Below are 15,590 nucleotides of genomic sequence, written 5' to 3' on the forward strand. Positions count from 1 at the left end.
TTACGGTCCGGCCGCTCCCAGGCGGCGGCGGGGCCCGCGGAGCGGGAGGCAGGTGCCCGGAGCCCCGCCCGGCCCGGCCGCACACTGACCTCGCCGCCGCTCACGTACAGCTCCATTTTGTGGCAGGGCTCCGGCTCCTCCGCGTCCTCCAGCGGAGCGAACGGCACCATGTCCCGGCTCTCCTCCCAGCCGGGCAGCCGCTGCACATCCCCCGGCCCGCGGGCCGGCTCAGAGGCGGCGGGCGGCCGCGGCGGGCCCCGTCCTGCTGCCCATGGAGCGCGGCGGCGGAGCTCCGGCTACTGCTGCTGCCGGCCGGCGGGGGCGGCGCCGCTCTGCGCTCCCCCGCGCACACCCCCCAACATGGCGGCCGGCGGGGGCGGGGCCTGCGCGGCATGGGGATGACGTCAGGGCGGGCCGGAGAATCCCCTGCATGGCGGGGGGGCGGTGACGCACGGAGCCGTTAACGGTCTCTGGGCCGCGCTGAGGGGTCAGGGCTGGCGGAGCGGGGGACACGCCGGTCTGCGCCACGGGGAGGGCTGCGGTTACCGGGCGCTGCCCCCCCCGCTGGAGGGACGGCGGTGAGGAGCCGTGAGGGTGGGGGCGGGCGGCGCGGAGCTGCCGGGGGCAGCTGGGCGTTCCGCCTGAGCCTGAGGGGAGACTGAGGGAGCGTCTCGGAGAGCGGCGCGGGGGCGCTGAAAACCAAGCAAAAGAGGGCAAAAAGAGCGAGCGCGTGACGTCAGTGAGGTGCCTCCCGGCTGAGAGATCGCTGTCCCACAGAGAAGGGCCCGGAATTCCCCTCCCGAGCTCCGTCCAGGGCTGGCGGCGCCCGGGCAGCCCGGCCCTGAGGAGAGAGGTTCTCCTTCCCCGTGAAGGGGCAGAGCGGGGAGGAGGAACAAAAAGTTTAGTTTAGCTCTTCCAAATTCAGTGGTGGCGGGAGATGAAACACAGGCTGGGAAGTGGAAAACCACAGCGTGGGTCCCCCCGGGTTCTCGGTGAGGTGGAAAGCAGGGGGAGCCGTGCAGCGCGGGTCTGCGGGGAGCGGAGCGGAGCAGCCGTTACCAACGCGCGGACGGGCGCCTTTGTTTCCAAGCATGTGTGCGGAGAGAAACACCACAGGATTTCCAAACCTGAGGGGGTAGGAAAAAAAAAACACGGATGAAAAAACAATATTTCTCCATCACTGTTTGATCGTAGGAGATGGGAAACACTAGATGATATCTTTTTAAGGCTGGAAGTCAGTCGTCACACAAGTGTGTACTGCAAGATGCTGTGCGGCTGTAGTCCTTGATCAAATGAGAATGACCTGTTTCGCCAAGCCAGCCATTCCCTGTTCCCTGCTGAAGAGTCGCCCATTGTGAATGCGCCATCGCAGCACCCGCCAGCGGGCACCTCAGCTTTGCCATCGCAAACCTGGGCTTAAAACTCTGCAACGCAACCATGGAAGACAAACGTTTTGACCTGAAAGGGGGAGTGTGCACCAGGAATGTTCATCCTTCAGAAAATAAAAAATTATGCAAGAAAATGTATTAATAGGACCAAAGTAAGCAATACTTAATATCGAGAGAGGATTTATGCCCTAAATATAGAACTATTTAGGCTGGGTCACTTGTAAACATTATTTTTGCGAATATGGAGCTTTTAGAGCAAGTAACTGAGGGAAGATGAAGGGTCAAGGCTCAGCTCCGTGGGTCTTTGGTTCACCCACAGCTCTTTTCGTTTAACCGGTGAGTGTCCACAGGGAGCCCAGAGGTCAAATCTTTTCTGTGAGATGAAATATGTATGTGCTTGAGCAGCGCCATGAGGCAGATCTTAATTTACATATAAAGGAAATCAAGTGAGAAGTGACTTTTTGAATGTGCTTGAGTGCTCAGCAAGAACTTGTGTCGACAACTGGTGTTGCAGATGGCATTTCCCTGCGTCTGGCTTTTCCCATTGCCTCAAACAGTAAGAGATTGCAAACTAGTTTTCTGCATGCCCAGAGTTCAGAGAAAAGCAATAATCAAATTAGGATTGTTATTCACGTCAAAGACTATAAAAAGGGAAATTAGGATATGTGTAGATATAATAAAGACTGAAGAAGAAAAAGTAAATTCAGAATTTCTTTAGGTCTCACAGCCAAAAAAGCGAAAGGTATTCAATAAAAAGGCAACCGAAATTTTAAACTTAGCAAGATCCTACTCCCAAATGGTCTTTTATAGAGAAATAAAACATCAACAATATAATAGCAAGTCATTAATTTAGGAAGACTAAGGCCTTGAGTCTTGGGTTTCAAATGAATATTTAAATATTTAGATATTTAGATATTTTTTGTGTCTTTTTCTAGAGCATCTAATCTAGCCCAGGCCCATGGCTGTATCAGATTTTTTGATGCTTACCTAATTTTTTTTCATTTAAAACTTTCTAGTTTTTCTTCATTTCAAAATGCATTTTGAATTCAAATGTTCTGCAGTTTAATTTCCTCCTCCCCCTCAAACTGAGTGAAACAAACCACCCACTGACACATCTCAGAAGTTGTGTATGGTCAAACGAAAATCAGATCTCATTTGGTGTGCAGTTTTCAGATGAGGATGTCTGATCTCATTTGGTGTACAGCTTTCAGCTGAATATTTTTTATATTCCACTACCTTAGTTTGTTCAGCAGGTTCTGCCCATTATGTTCCTCAGCAGGTCATTGTATGATCAGTGTGACATTATAACCACTTTTTCCTCTGTCAGGTGCTTTTATTAGATGAAGGTTTCAAAGTAACCAGTTTCTAAATATTTATTCACTTTAATTCTATGACATGGCAAAGTTGCTGAGAATGGTCTTTTACTGAGCTTCATAGGGAAGGAATAATAATAATAAACAGGATCTGCAGCTTGTTCAGTGTCAGTAACACAGACTCCGACTGTCGACTTTGTCCCAAACCAAGATTTCTTCAGAAGAATCCTGCACACTTTGTGTTCATTCACCCAGAACATTTTTCAAGAAAGGAAAAATAAATATCATCATCCTCCCCCCAGCTAATGATACTGGAATCCGAACCACGCTCCCCACAGCCAGGACAGTGCAGCTCCACCCTGGAAAGCAAAGCAGAAAAACCAGCGTGAAGCGGGGGATATGTGAACAGTATCTGGTTCAGTGAGATCTCAGGAAAGAAACTACACAAAAAGCAAAGTTTGAGGAAACTGCCCAAGCCAAGACTGAAGTTTTTATTCTGTTTTACTACAATGGAAAAGCTCCTGAAAGAGAACAGGTACAAATTTAGCTTTTGTAGATTCTGTTCAAGGCAGACTATTAACTCCGGTATTTATTGTGAAGGTGGTTTGGGGGGGATACAGTTAATTTCTCAGGGCAAGTTTGTTCCAGTTCACCACCATTTCACCTTTAATCTTTTGTACGGCGCAATTTAACAACACTTGCACAGCTCGAGCAATACAACTCTTTCCTATTGTGTGGATGAATTTACGTGGGTACAAAGCACACTTCTGTTAGCATGACTTCTTCCCAGACGAGAAGGAAAAAGAACTGTCCTGATGCATCAAAAATGTATAGTTGTGTGCTTGTGTCTGCGCCACAATTGTTCCAGAGGAGGAGCTGGTCTGTATTTGGATTAAGTTTACTGTGGCAAAATCTCTAGTCAATACTGAGTTAGTCTGAATACAAAATAGAAACGTTAGAGTCCATATCCCATCCTGTAGATATTGATATTTAAAGAATGCAAATAGAGCTAAGTTTGTTTGTATTTACAGAAATGTGATGTAAAATATAATATAAACAGTGTGATGTTAAACAGTTTATTGTGTGCTTTGGCCCACCCTACAGGGGCAAGAGAAGTCAGTTATGTGAAGAAAAAAGAGGAATCACTTTTGTGCTCAGTTATGGTTCTTCTAAATGTATAAAGTGCAAGTGAAGAGGCCCTTAGTGAATCCCCACTTTGACTTCATGTTTGTATTTCTCCATCTACATATTTTGTCCTTTTGTAGCAAGTTTTTAAAAGCTCACTTACGGATAAAAAAGGAAGCCCATTTGAGATGATGCTCCTAGATTAACACCTTAAGAAAGATCCTTGGTACTTGCTATTTCATTCTCACCATCAAAGCAACACTCTTCTCTCAGGCTATTTTAGGACCACAGGACAAATGTACCAGGAAATTTTGCCACATTTGCCCAAAATGAGCTAAAGAAAGATCTCAGCCATATGGAAAATACAATTCATTTATCTCTGCTGATCATATGCATTAAGTAGGGAGTGAAAACTGCTGATAGGCACTAGATTTTTTGATGCTTACCTAATTTTTTTTCATTTAAAACTTTCTAGTTTTTCTTCATTTCAAAATGCATTTTGAATTCAAATGTTCTGCAGTTTAATTTCCTCCTCCCCCTCAAACTGAGTGAAACAAACCACCCACTGACACATCTCAGAAGTTGTGTATGGTCAAACGAAAAGCTACATCCAGTCAAATTAAAGATCCAGTATCTCGTCTCCAGCCCTGAAAGAAAGAAAGCAGGTACCAGACAGAAAATCCAAACAGGGTACGCGGTAGCTGAGGATACTTCTCCAAAATTTGTTTTCAGCCTCCAGCAGTTCAGGTTTCCTGAGCCAGAGGTGGTATCTTGTACAGAATAGTCTTGATGGATATTTCTTCCATCAATTTGCCCAAACCTTCTTGAATGTTTAAATTTTCAGCAACCATAACATCTCAAAACAAGTTCCACAACTAAACCTTATTGTAAAAATACCTCATTCTGAGCCTACTGCTTAGTTTCATCTGATGTTCACAAGCCTTATATTGTAAGGGAGAGTGATTAATCGCCTTCTTCACGTCATTGGCAATTTTATGCATGGTGTATATCCCACGTCCACATCCTACCGTGCTCTGCTCTGCTTCCCAGGCTGAAGATTCCTGGGCTGTTTAGTCACTTGTAAACGAAGGGTGGGGAGATTCTGGTTTCTCTGCACACATTTTCACTAGTGATTTGGAAGTAAATATAAAATCACTATCAATAATGTGCACAAATGACATAGAGAAAGGAATGAGTAGTCATTAGCTATCAATGTCCTTTGGGGAATGGCAAGTGACTTGAAGTAAATTACAGGCCTCCCGTGAGGATTGGGTGCACAAGCAGCGATCGAGTAAGGAGGAGTTTGATTTACATCCATGAGCAACACCGTGGAGATGGATACTCAGGCTTTGCGTACAGTTTTTAGAAAAGCCACCACAGCTGTGCTCCAACCTCTACGTGATGACTTACCATGAAAAACCCAAAGGCCCAGCTTTACCAAACCTCATTCTAAGTATTCATCAGAAAGAATTTCTTTGGTATTGCAGCTCTTTCCCAAAGACTACCAAAGAGAACTTCAGCAACTGTATTTCTCATTTAAACTCTTAAGGCTAACTGGGCCCAATACAGGTTAGAAAAAGTAATTAAATACTGAAAGAAGTTACTGCAGCAGTGTGCATACACCAACAGATGGCAAATCTACCACGAACAATGGATTATTTATTCATTCATTTTTTTAAACCAAATCTCACATACTTCTGTATTTTTCAAAACTTGCTTCATTATTTATCTTCAAACCTGTTTAATCCTTGAAACTGAAACCAAGCCTGAAAATTTCAACTGAAATTCACAGTGAATTTTGCCTCAGAGCACAGAATAAACCTTCATGATGTTCCAATATGCAAATGTATCAACAATAATGAACACTTTAAGGAATCAATTGCACCCCAGATCATCGTGATCTCAACTTCAGGGAAGTTTTTGTGACAGTAGAGGGTGTCGCTTCTGAAATGATACAGAGACAAAGATGCTGCCAGTTCCTAACTTTAGCTAGGAGCCCACGTATCATGCCTCAAAACAGTATCCTAATCATCTCAGGTGAAAACTCTTCCCATTTTTGGACGATAATAATTAAATTCCTACTGAGCCATGCTTAGAAAAATGTCTCAGCCTGGAAAATTATATAGGGACTTAGTATGTGTCAGAAATAATTCAGTGGTAGCTGTTTGTGTCTTGCAGCATAAAGGTACTGATTTAAACTAATATATTTAGATATTGTTTACTCCTTATTGTGGAACGAAAGGACTTGACTGCATGACTAATAGGTACATTAGTGGGAATAGCGAGTTGGCCGCTGAATACCGCTTCAGTGATATTAGTTTAGGTCTTCAGATAATTGCTGCAGCAGTCGTACTTAAAGAATCCCCGCTCGGGAGGAAGAGAAATCAGCCTGCCTGCCCAATGCACCGCTGTTCTGCCTTCTGGGGTCACCACAACTCAGATTGATTGCTGTTTCTTCTCCACTATGAGCAAGGTTATTTTCAAGCTATCTTGACTTTGCTTCTGTTCCAATTGGGGCACAACTTGACTCATCAGTTCTTTATTTGGAATGCACATCACTTTTCTGCACTTCATCACTTCTCCTCCCAGTGAGGTCACTTGTTTGTGGCCATTCGATACTGCCTGTGAGGGCCCGTTTCTCAGCCAAACTCATTTTCATACTGTCCTGTGCAAAGAGTCTTGCTTAAAGCCACTGTTCAGCCACGTGTGCGTTTTCTGGCAGTGTGACTTTGAGTTCAGCAGGATATAAGCACATGGTGAAAGCTGAGGACGTTCTGAAATACATGTCAGAAGCAGTAACTGAAGCCCAACTTCTTTTTTCCATTAAAAATGGTGAAAATATTCATAATAATTTCAATGGGAGCATGATCATTCTGTAAGTAATTGCTATCAGGAATTTAATTTAAACCTCATTTGACTGACATTTCTTGTTTGCAAGGTATCTATTTTAGGAACAATGTCTTGCTAGTGTATCTCTCTTCGTCTTAGTCATGACTGATAACAGAATAATCATCTCAACTACTTTCCTTTTCTTTTCCTGCATAATGGCTTTACTGCATTTTTACCTACCAAACATACAAGAATAGAAACAATTAGACAAATAACAGTATTACATGCAGATGAGCAGGTAAGTGGCTAGAAGTTATTGGAAACTTTGTGCTAGGCTAAATGTCGGGCTGAGAAGCCTTTACAGTCACGTTCTGCTCTGTTTAAAAGACTAAGGAAAGATGCAATTTTGTCTCTGAACTGTCCCTCTACCTCATGTTAATACACATGTATTGAATACAGAATCTCTATGTACTGTAACTCCAAACCGCTTGTTACTTATTTTTCTAATTAACTGCTGCTCCCAGCTCAGTCCTGACCGTTCAATCTGATACCACAGCACCAGCAACGGCAGAACTATTTCTCCCAGTCACATTGTGTTTTCTCTGGACAAATCTGAAGCAGCAATTACAATGGCAATTTATCTTAAACCATATCTTTTATACGGGGAAATGCCACAAAATGCTTTTCAGTCGTTTTGTTATCTTATTTTTTCTACTGCTTTAATGCAAGACAGCGGTCATGGGGCAGCCGAATGCAAAGTTAAGAAAGGACATTACTTGCGACTGTTCCCAGTTCTTTGTAATATTTTCTCATTTGCTGTAAATCTATGAGGACAAGCGATTATGAGGAGTTTTCAACAAGCTACTTTGACACTGAAAGAGCTGCTTCTCCTTTTAATGATGAGCTGTCACAGGCATCGATCAGTAGCCGTGGCAGAACAGATGAAAGCAGTAAAAAATGACAGATGAACAGACTTATTACTGATAAGGAGAAAATACAGTCCAGCCATCTGAGAGGCAGATTCTCACAGCTTTAATGGGAGGGCTTTTTTAGTAAATGTTGTGTATCGGCTTCAGTGAGAAATGGGAGCACTCAACGGAGGAAGCATCTAATAGAATGAGGTCAGACTTTTAAAGAACGGCTATTACCCAGCAAACCAGACCACTAGGGAGTAAACAAGTAATCTGTTAACAGCAAGAATAATGCTTGGAGGGGATACCTTGAAAACCCTAATGAAGCTATGAAAGCTCAGCTCCAGCCTGGTGTAAGTTTACAACATTTCATCGGTTAGTGGGGTTTCACCAAGTTCAGAAATATCAGAACTGAGCCCTACGGCTGCCATAAGAAGGTGTCAAAGATGACAGCAGCAAGGAGCCAGGTCTGGATCCTCCTGCTGAAACGCTGTGGTCACCCAGAAAGGGGAAAAGGCAGAGGATGCATCAAAATGAAATTCTACAGCAATGACCTGGCCGTGCTGTTTCTCTTTAAAGCCCGGAGAACTTCGTGAACAGACTTGCTCCTGCTTGAGCAGTGTGAAATGACTTTTTTACCCCAATAATGCCTTGGTCCAAGACTCTGTGCTGCACCCCTGGACCATGCTCTAGGGCTGGTTTTGCATCTTACCTCTTTTGAGCTACAACCGTAGCTCAGCTGATCCCGACCCCGTCACGTACACGAATGGATGCTGAATACCCAAGAGTTTAGAGCCATCAGTGTATCTTATTGCTGGGCAATAAAGTGCTACTTTTATTAAATGCTGGGGTTTTTTAAAAAAACCTTGTAATTCTGAGCATCAACCTTTATCTAATAAAAGGAGGAGGAGGAGCCCTTGATATTTTTTCCTGCAGCCAACACAATCTAGTACCATCTTGGGAAGGACAGCGAAAAGTAAGACTCTTAAAAAAAAGAGGAAGATCTGATTTCTTGATATGAAAGAATAATAAGACTCACTTTTAAAATATGTTAACAGTAATATAAAGAAAAAAAGAAATAACACTGGGTTTGTGTGGGAAGGAAGCATATTTAAACTTAAAATGAATGACGTACCTTGTAATTATAGGAACCATTGAAAGAGATAGTCAGAATTAAAATACTTTAAATAATCACATTGAAATATTAATTTAAAAATTTTAAAGTAACTATAAATGCACATAAACAGAGGCAGATGATAAAAGGCTGAAGTTCAAATTGACTCAAAGAAGGAAGTTAAACGAAAGCTGAAGTAGCCGCTGAGCTCAGCCGCGAGGGCTTTAGCCAGCACGTGGCTGGGTGAGCAGCTCTGCAACTTCGCATTTAGTGCTAAATTGTGTATTTTAGAGCACCACAACTGCCTTCCAGTCATGCTTTTCTAAAGAACATGAACTCTGAGAACTCTTAAAAATTTAAATCAAAACACCCTTCTACATTTTGAATCACCAAACAATGGGTGATTCAGCATAATTATTAAGCTTGCAGCAACAGAAGTAACATATTTCTTGTGTTATGACAAAGTCCTTGTTGATTTATGTGTTTTTATTAGACAGTTATAAAGTATTTTATGGTTTTACAGATATTTTACATCCAGCTATTAATGTTGCTTATTTAGCTTAGTATATGCAAGATGTTTTACTCAGAGATTATTCTATCCATATTAACAGCTACATATAAAACTGTGGACCCATTAATAGTAAGAAATGGCATTTTTTTGAGCAAGGTTGATGTTTATCTGAGCCCAGCCCCCTGCAGTGCCCAAGTCCTGTTACCAAGTTAGACGGGATTTCAATGGGGTAAACATGTTGTATTGTTTTTCTATACAGGAGAATATTTTGCCATAAATATTTTCTTCATAAAAGATTTTTCCTCCATAAAATGTCGCATTGAGCGCTCAGCATTTCCTTCTGACTCCCCTTGTGTCACACTGATAGATTGGTGGAAAGCTCAGGGGAAATGAAAATTGTCGTTCCTGGTTTGTCTGCTTATTTGTTTAACTTCAACCCCGCAGTTCTGGCTTCTCCCAAAGTTGTTTTGAGGCTCCAAGGGTGCTTTTTTAATGCTGTTGCTATATCAAAGTGACACCTACATTTCATTATTGGAAAAAAAAGTTGGAAAAAAGAGAGCTTACCTACAAACCACCTTGGCTGCTGAGTGTGACCAGGCGGGTCCTCGCCCAGGTGCGGCTCCAACGCGGGCGATTAATCTGCACAGGCTGGTGGTTCCTTTTAAAAAGCACCTGCCAAAACAATGGCTAATGCTTTTTCATTTCAGCATATTGAAGTATTCACATGGACTGAGTTATTTTCTATTGACACACACCCCAAGGACCTTAGTCCCTCCTACCTCAAAATGTTTCTGGGCAGGAAATTGTGGTTTGAGCTTTTACGGGGGTCGTTAACCCCCCAAGGGACAAGGAGGTTGATCAGCCCTAATGCAGCCCTAATGCAGCCCTTCTTTGTTTCTATTCGCATCCCACTCTCTATGTAAAAACATCTTCCTTCCTTTTGTTTTATCTCCATAAGAGTGCAGTGCTTCTCAGTTTGTGTATTAATTTCTTCTCAGGTCTGCTGAAAATTACTAAGCACGTCGAGTTCTACAGAAGCGGCTGTTTTGCCTCCAGACTGCCCGTCTTTCAGCTGGCAGCCCTTTCTTAGAGCTGCAAAACCCTTTTTGCGTCGTCCTTCAGATTTCCAGAGAGATTGAGACTCCTTGGGGAGCTCCATTCGTACACGTATCGTAATCCTGGTGCAGCACGAGCAGAAACCTCTCAGCAGCCGAGGAAGGTCAGTGTCAGCCAGAATGTGAGCTGGAAATGCTCAGCTTTGCTTCCCACCCACGCGATACAACATCTACTCCGCCAATGCTGGATGGTTCTTGCAAGACCCCCTGAAGGATACAATCCTTCCTTTTATTACAAACAAGAAATACACATTTATAAGCCTTTGGTTATATTTTAGATGACTAACCAGTTGAAGGAGTCGGCAAAAAAAAAAAGAATTAAAGTTATCAAGTCAGATCTTGGCTAGAAAATGCTGGAGTGACTCACATTATTTCAGGGCATGAGCTGAACCAGTTCAATGTCTCTGTCCTTGAACTAAGAAATACCTTTAGAAAAAGTACTAATCAGTGTAACGTTTGTCGCATATGGAATATAATATATAACCCAACATTATTAATAGATAAAGGTAAAAACAGCCTTTAGAGCTCTCGAGATTTTCTAATGGATTGTATTTGAATTTTTGCTTATAAAAGTCAAATCCAAATCATGGTGGTCACAAACCTTTGTTTTATCTCCATTCTTAATGTATTTTACACCTTGTCTTGGCCTCAAAACAAGGCGAAACTCTGCATTGCCTCAGTGCGGCTCATGCCTCAGGATTTAACTGAATGGTGCTCTTGCTCCAGACGTCCAGCGCAGGGAGTTTGGGAGCCCTGCCTCTCTGACCGCTTCCCCTCGTGCCTGCAGGGCCAGGCCAAGATGAGGTGGCCCGTGTGTCCCTGTCCCCATCCGCTTGCCAGGGTGTCCCCTCCCCTCCTGCCTGCTGCCTGCTTCAGAGCTTTCCCTCTTCCTCTACAAAAACAGCTCACAAAGATGTATGTGCAGCTCTGGGGGCTCATCATACTCAACCAAATCAACCAATATTTAAACATTTTTTTTTTTCCTAGCATGCCAGATGGAGATCATGGCAATTTCCTCTCTTTTCTTGAGACATTTCCTTTATTTAGGAAGCCAAGTGTTAACTGCTGAAAGGCAGTGATCCCCACGTAGAACGTGGCAGCCGCTCAGTAACGCGGGGTCAGGAGGAGATGGCGAGGAACCGCAAAACCAGCAAAAGACATGGACCTTGCTGAGCTGGAATCTGGTCACTGCCTTTTTTTTTTTTTTTTTTTAAGAAAAATCTGAAGTTGTTCTTTAATAACTTGGCGTGGTCGGGGTGTTAATTAGAGCTGTGGTGCAAAGCCCAGGGCAGCAGAGCCACCGGGAGCCTCTGAGGCCGGGCTGAGACGTGGAGCACGCGGTGACTCAGCGAGGGGCCACCCACGGAACCAGCCGCCGCTTCGGCTGCGATGCAGCAGCCACACATGCTTCCCTGCCCATCTATCCCTTTTCAGTTCACACAGAGACCTATGAGTGTGTGTATATAAATACACACACATCATCCATCGACATTCAAATATAATATACTGCCAGGGTTCTGATTTTTTTAAATATCTGAAGGATGTGGTATCTTGGAAACCGAATGCCTTGTGTTGCCCAAATCAATTACAGAGTGAATCAACACATCGCTGCAGCATGGGAGCAGCGAGCAGTCGGCGATGCCGGCTGTCCCTGTCCCTGTCCCCAACCCTGTCCCTGTCTCCAGGCTGGGACCTCGTCAGGGAACAGCTCTGTCACCTCCCCACTATGGCAGGACGCCCAAGCCAGTGGCTACAGCAAATGATTGAATATCCATTATCTTAAATGGCTTCTTCAACTGAAAGTTGATTCAAAGAGGGGGAAAGAATTGAAACATAATATACAAAGGCGATAAGACACTTCATTGTGAATGTTTGCATGAAACCAGGGGGGTTTATTAGCTGATTGTTGAGCCAGGCTTATTTTCTCACCGTTTTTTCTATGTGTCAGACAATAAGCAGCACATACTCTGAAAATTGTCATGTGCGTTCATTCTGTTTCTTGATGAAGAGACAGATCATAGCAGGTGTCAGGTGAGCTCATAGCAGCAATGGCAGCAATAAATGACTTTTCTAAGCAAGCACTCAGGGATTTCTGAGAAGAAATTTTAGATAAATTAGCGTTTTAAAGAAACAAAACTCAGAAAACCATATATTTGAAATGCGACGGTAGGGCATGGAAAAATGTACCCATCCAGTTCTTGCGGCCCTGAGCTCGTGGGAGGCAAAAGGCAAACTCACCCACAAAGGGTTAAAATTAAGGACCCCACCCTGTGCCAGGGGCCCGTGGCAGCCAGGGCACGGAGCTCACCCGGCTTTACTTGGTGAGACCCAAATCCTGCTGCTTGGCAGCCCAGACTTCGTGTGAGCCGCGAATAACACAAACGAGAGCTGAACACGTTCATTTGTTTTAGTTCTCTCAGATCAGTTTTGCTTGTTTGGCCAGCTCTGGGAAAATGCCAAAATTCGAAAAAATGGTCCAAAAATGGGATTATGTAGCTAGGAGTGTGGGTTGCTGAGAGAAGAGGTTGCTGAGCTAAATATTTGGCAGAATTAAGAAAACCAGGAAAGACATGTGGGCATAAAGAAATAATTCAATATTAAATTTCTGGCAGAATTCGTGAAATCTGTTTATAGTTCAGATCACAGTGAGCCATTCACTTCCTATTATTGGAAATAAGGTCTAAGGGATTTTGATTGCAATGGTTTTGCAAGTATTACAGAGTGAAAGCATTAACAGAATATCAAACAGAGGCGGATTTCCCTGCGGTCCCCGTGGGGCGAAGCTGCGAGGCGTGGTGCCGCAGCCGCCGTGCACAGTGCAGGACGGTGAATTTCTGCTCTCAGGTACCATGTCAAGGGCTTGGCTTCCCCAGGTGTGGCCTCCTGGGGCAGTTGTGACTCTCCCACTATAGGCTCCGTTCATCTGTGATGAGGGTGTTTGTGCTCATTGTCTTTTTTTAATTCACTTTCAATTCCTCTCTGTTCCAAGAGCTTCCACGGGGTTTTTGTTCTTCTCCGCCACCCTTGATCTCCACCTCCTCTCACCAGCTTTCTCATCTTTCACACTTTGTTCCGTGCTGCCTTTCTTTCCCTCATTCAATCTATATTCTCTTTGCTTTTAGCCTTCACTCCCCTTTTCCCCGCTGGCCTTGCTCTGAACCTCACACCAGCATCGCTTGTTCAGCAACGAGGGGAAAGAAGCGCCCGTGACACAACCGTGGCCTTGATTTCCCGAACCAAATGTCACCTGGGAAAACGAGACAAGTCCACAGGAGACAGTTCCCACCACCTGCTCCCATCTAGACTGCTCCAATGCATAAGCCTCAAACTGGTAAAAAAGTTCTCAAATAGGGTTTTATTCAGAAGCCAACTTAAGGAGAAAAGAAAACATCCTCTGATTTGAAATTAAGCAGCTGTTTTGGGAGGGCATCCCCCCGGACCCATCCCTGACCCGCGGAGCAGCTCAGCCCTGGCACAAATAGCGACATGACCACGCATCCCTGCTGCAGGATTTTTGTTTGCGGTTTTGGAGAGCGTGGGATGGCTCTGCCCTTGGATCGCTTCCTGCCTTAGAGCTGGAAAACATCTCCTAATGCAACTGGGGAGGGGTGCTGGGGATGGCAAAGCCTGGCTGCTACGGGGACAGCACGGAAACACGGGGACACCCGATAAATAGCAAACACATGCGCTCTGCACGGCGCATATAGTGTGTCACACGGTTTTGCTGGCAATTTATTGATACGGGAGAAACAAAGAACTAGCAGACATGGAGAGACAGATCACCTTGTTTTTGATTTGCGTGGACACGATAGATGGAATCTGGTGCATCCCTCCAGAAAACAGGCGATGCTGCTGCCGGAGATGGGGCTTTTCGCCTGGCTCCTCCGTGCCCCCGCGCGCCGGTTCCCCTCGGAGCGGGCAGATGATGCAGCTGGGCTCCTGCCCAAGTAATAACACTGTGCTCTTGTTTTTCAGGCCTTCCAGACCAAAAGGCAGTGCTGACTCAAGCAAGTGTCAGTGCATGATCCCTTCCCCTCGCCCATCACCGCAGCGTGAGGTCAGCTGTACCCAAAACCCTGCTGAAGGAGGAGGTAACAGACCGTTAGTTGAAAATTCACATTAAACAGGAAAGAGGAGGAGGCTGTTGTGAGACTGGGGTTACTGAGAATTTTTGTTTTTTAAAAAATGTCAAATGACCTTTTTTCAGTGAAAAATTTTACATGGTCCAAGATTATTCCAGATTTCCAGTGGAAAATGACCAAAACCCCAGCTAAAATAATGGATAAAGCCTGATTTTTTTTCAAATCTCCCTGGCAGGCAAACAGAGCCTCCCCTTTCCTCCTCCTTTCTTCCCTGCTGAAATAACACAAACAACTGCAAGTAAATAACCAGAAAACCCCCTCTTTCCTGGTGAGAAAACCTCCTTCTGGCTGAAGCCAACAGTTATGGAATTTTTCAGACCTTCACACACAACAGCAGGACTCCTCAGATGACTTCAGACAATATTTTATCATCTTTTTGACAGCATTTCTTTAACAGGCATTTCTTGCAGAAACATGATGTTCAGAGATGGAAGAAAGCAAAAGGGCCGGAAGGCTCCGCATCGGACTGCAGGTCCCCGGGTGCTTCACTTGAATTTCTGCAAAAAGTTTCCTTTGGGTTTGAACCAATCCAGGAAATTCCGTGTTCCTGAAATGTACTTGTATGTTCTTCATTGGCTTAGCAAAAGTACCAGATAGTGTCTTGAGAAATCCTATTTAGTCATGACTCCTGCCCAGGGCCGAACTAACAAAACAAAACCAAAACCCAACTTTACAACTGATCTGGTTACTTGAATGCTCTGGTCCAACTTCTGCAGATGATCTTGTTAAAACCAAAGTCAAATCTGAAGGCGTCGTTAAGGACAGAGAACTCCACATCGAACCTTTCTAGTTTTATTCCTTTCCATGCACGTTAGTGGAATTTTCATAACTAAAAGTGCAGAGTTAAGGCTGCATTTTCAGTCTGATCTGTCTCCTGATTTCTGAGTTCCAGGTTCTTTCTTTTAAATATTAGACTTATTTTTCATTTAAATGTAATCATTGCTTATTTTCAATTATGAAGCGTAGGGTCAGTTTAAGGCACTTTTTCCCCCTTTACTGCGGTTTTTCGCCACCAGATGGCAATACAGCTCCAGTCACCGTCCCCACTCGGGGTGGGTTTTTACTCAAGTTCAATGTCACCTATAAATTTGTCACTAAATCTTCATTGTCAGGCATATTTATTTGTCTGCTTCCTGCTTTTT

The 15,590-nt window shown here is 44.2% G+C and overlaps 1 protein-coding gene and 1 long non-coding RNA gene across 4 annotated transcripts in view; one reads left to right on the plus strand and one right to left on the minus strand.

Moving 5' to 3' along the window:
- Positions 1-254, minus strand: part of RPS6KA6 (ribosomal protein S6 kinase A6) — a 40,477-nt gene extending 40,223 nt beyond the window's left edge. For all 3 annotated transcript variants that reach the window (XM_065643618.1, XM_065643617.1, XM_065643619.1), the window contains exon 1: positions 90-254. In XM_065643618.1, the coding sequence (XP_065499690.1) occupies positions 90-170 (81 nt within the window). In that variant the 5' untranslated portion in view covers positions 171-254. The remainder of the gene's footprint in view (positions 1-89) is intronic.
- A 2,141-nt stretch (positions 255-2,395) lies between these two features.
- LOC135993626 (uncharacterized) lies at positions 2,396-13,728 on the plus strand. The gene is made up of 3 exons (XR_010606899.1): positions 2,396-3,236; positions 10,190-10,410; positions 13,429-13,728. It is a non-coding gene; the product is annotated as an uncharacterized LOC135993626 (long non-coding RNA).
- The last annotated feature ends 1,862 nt before the right edge of the window (positions 13,729-15,590 follow it).

Source organism: Caloenas nicobarica, chromosome 12 (assembly GCF_036013445.1).
Source record: "Caloenas nicobarica isolate bCalNic1 chromosome 12, bCalNic1.hap1, whole genome shotgun sequence".
NCBI classification, from domain to species: domain Eukaryota; kingdom Metazoa; phylum Chordata; class Aves; order Columbiformes; family Columbidae; genus Caloenas; species Caloenas nicobarica.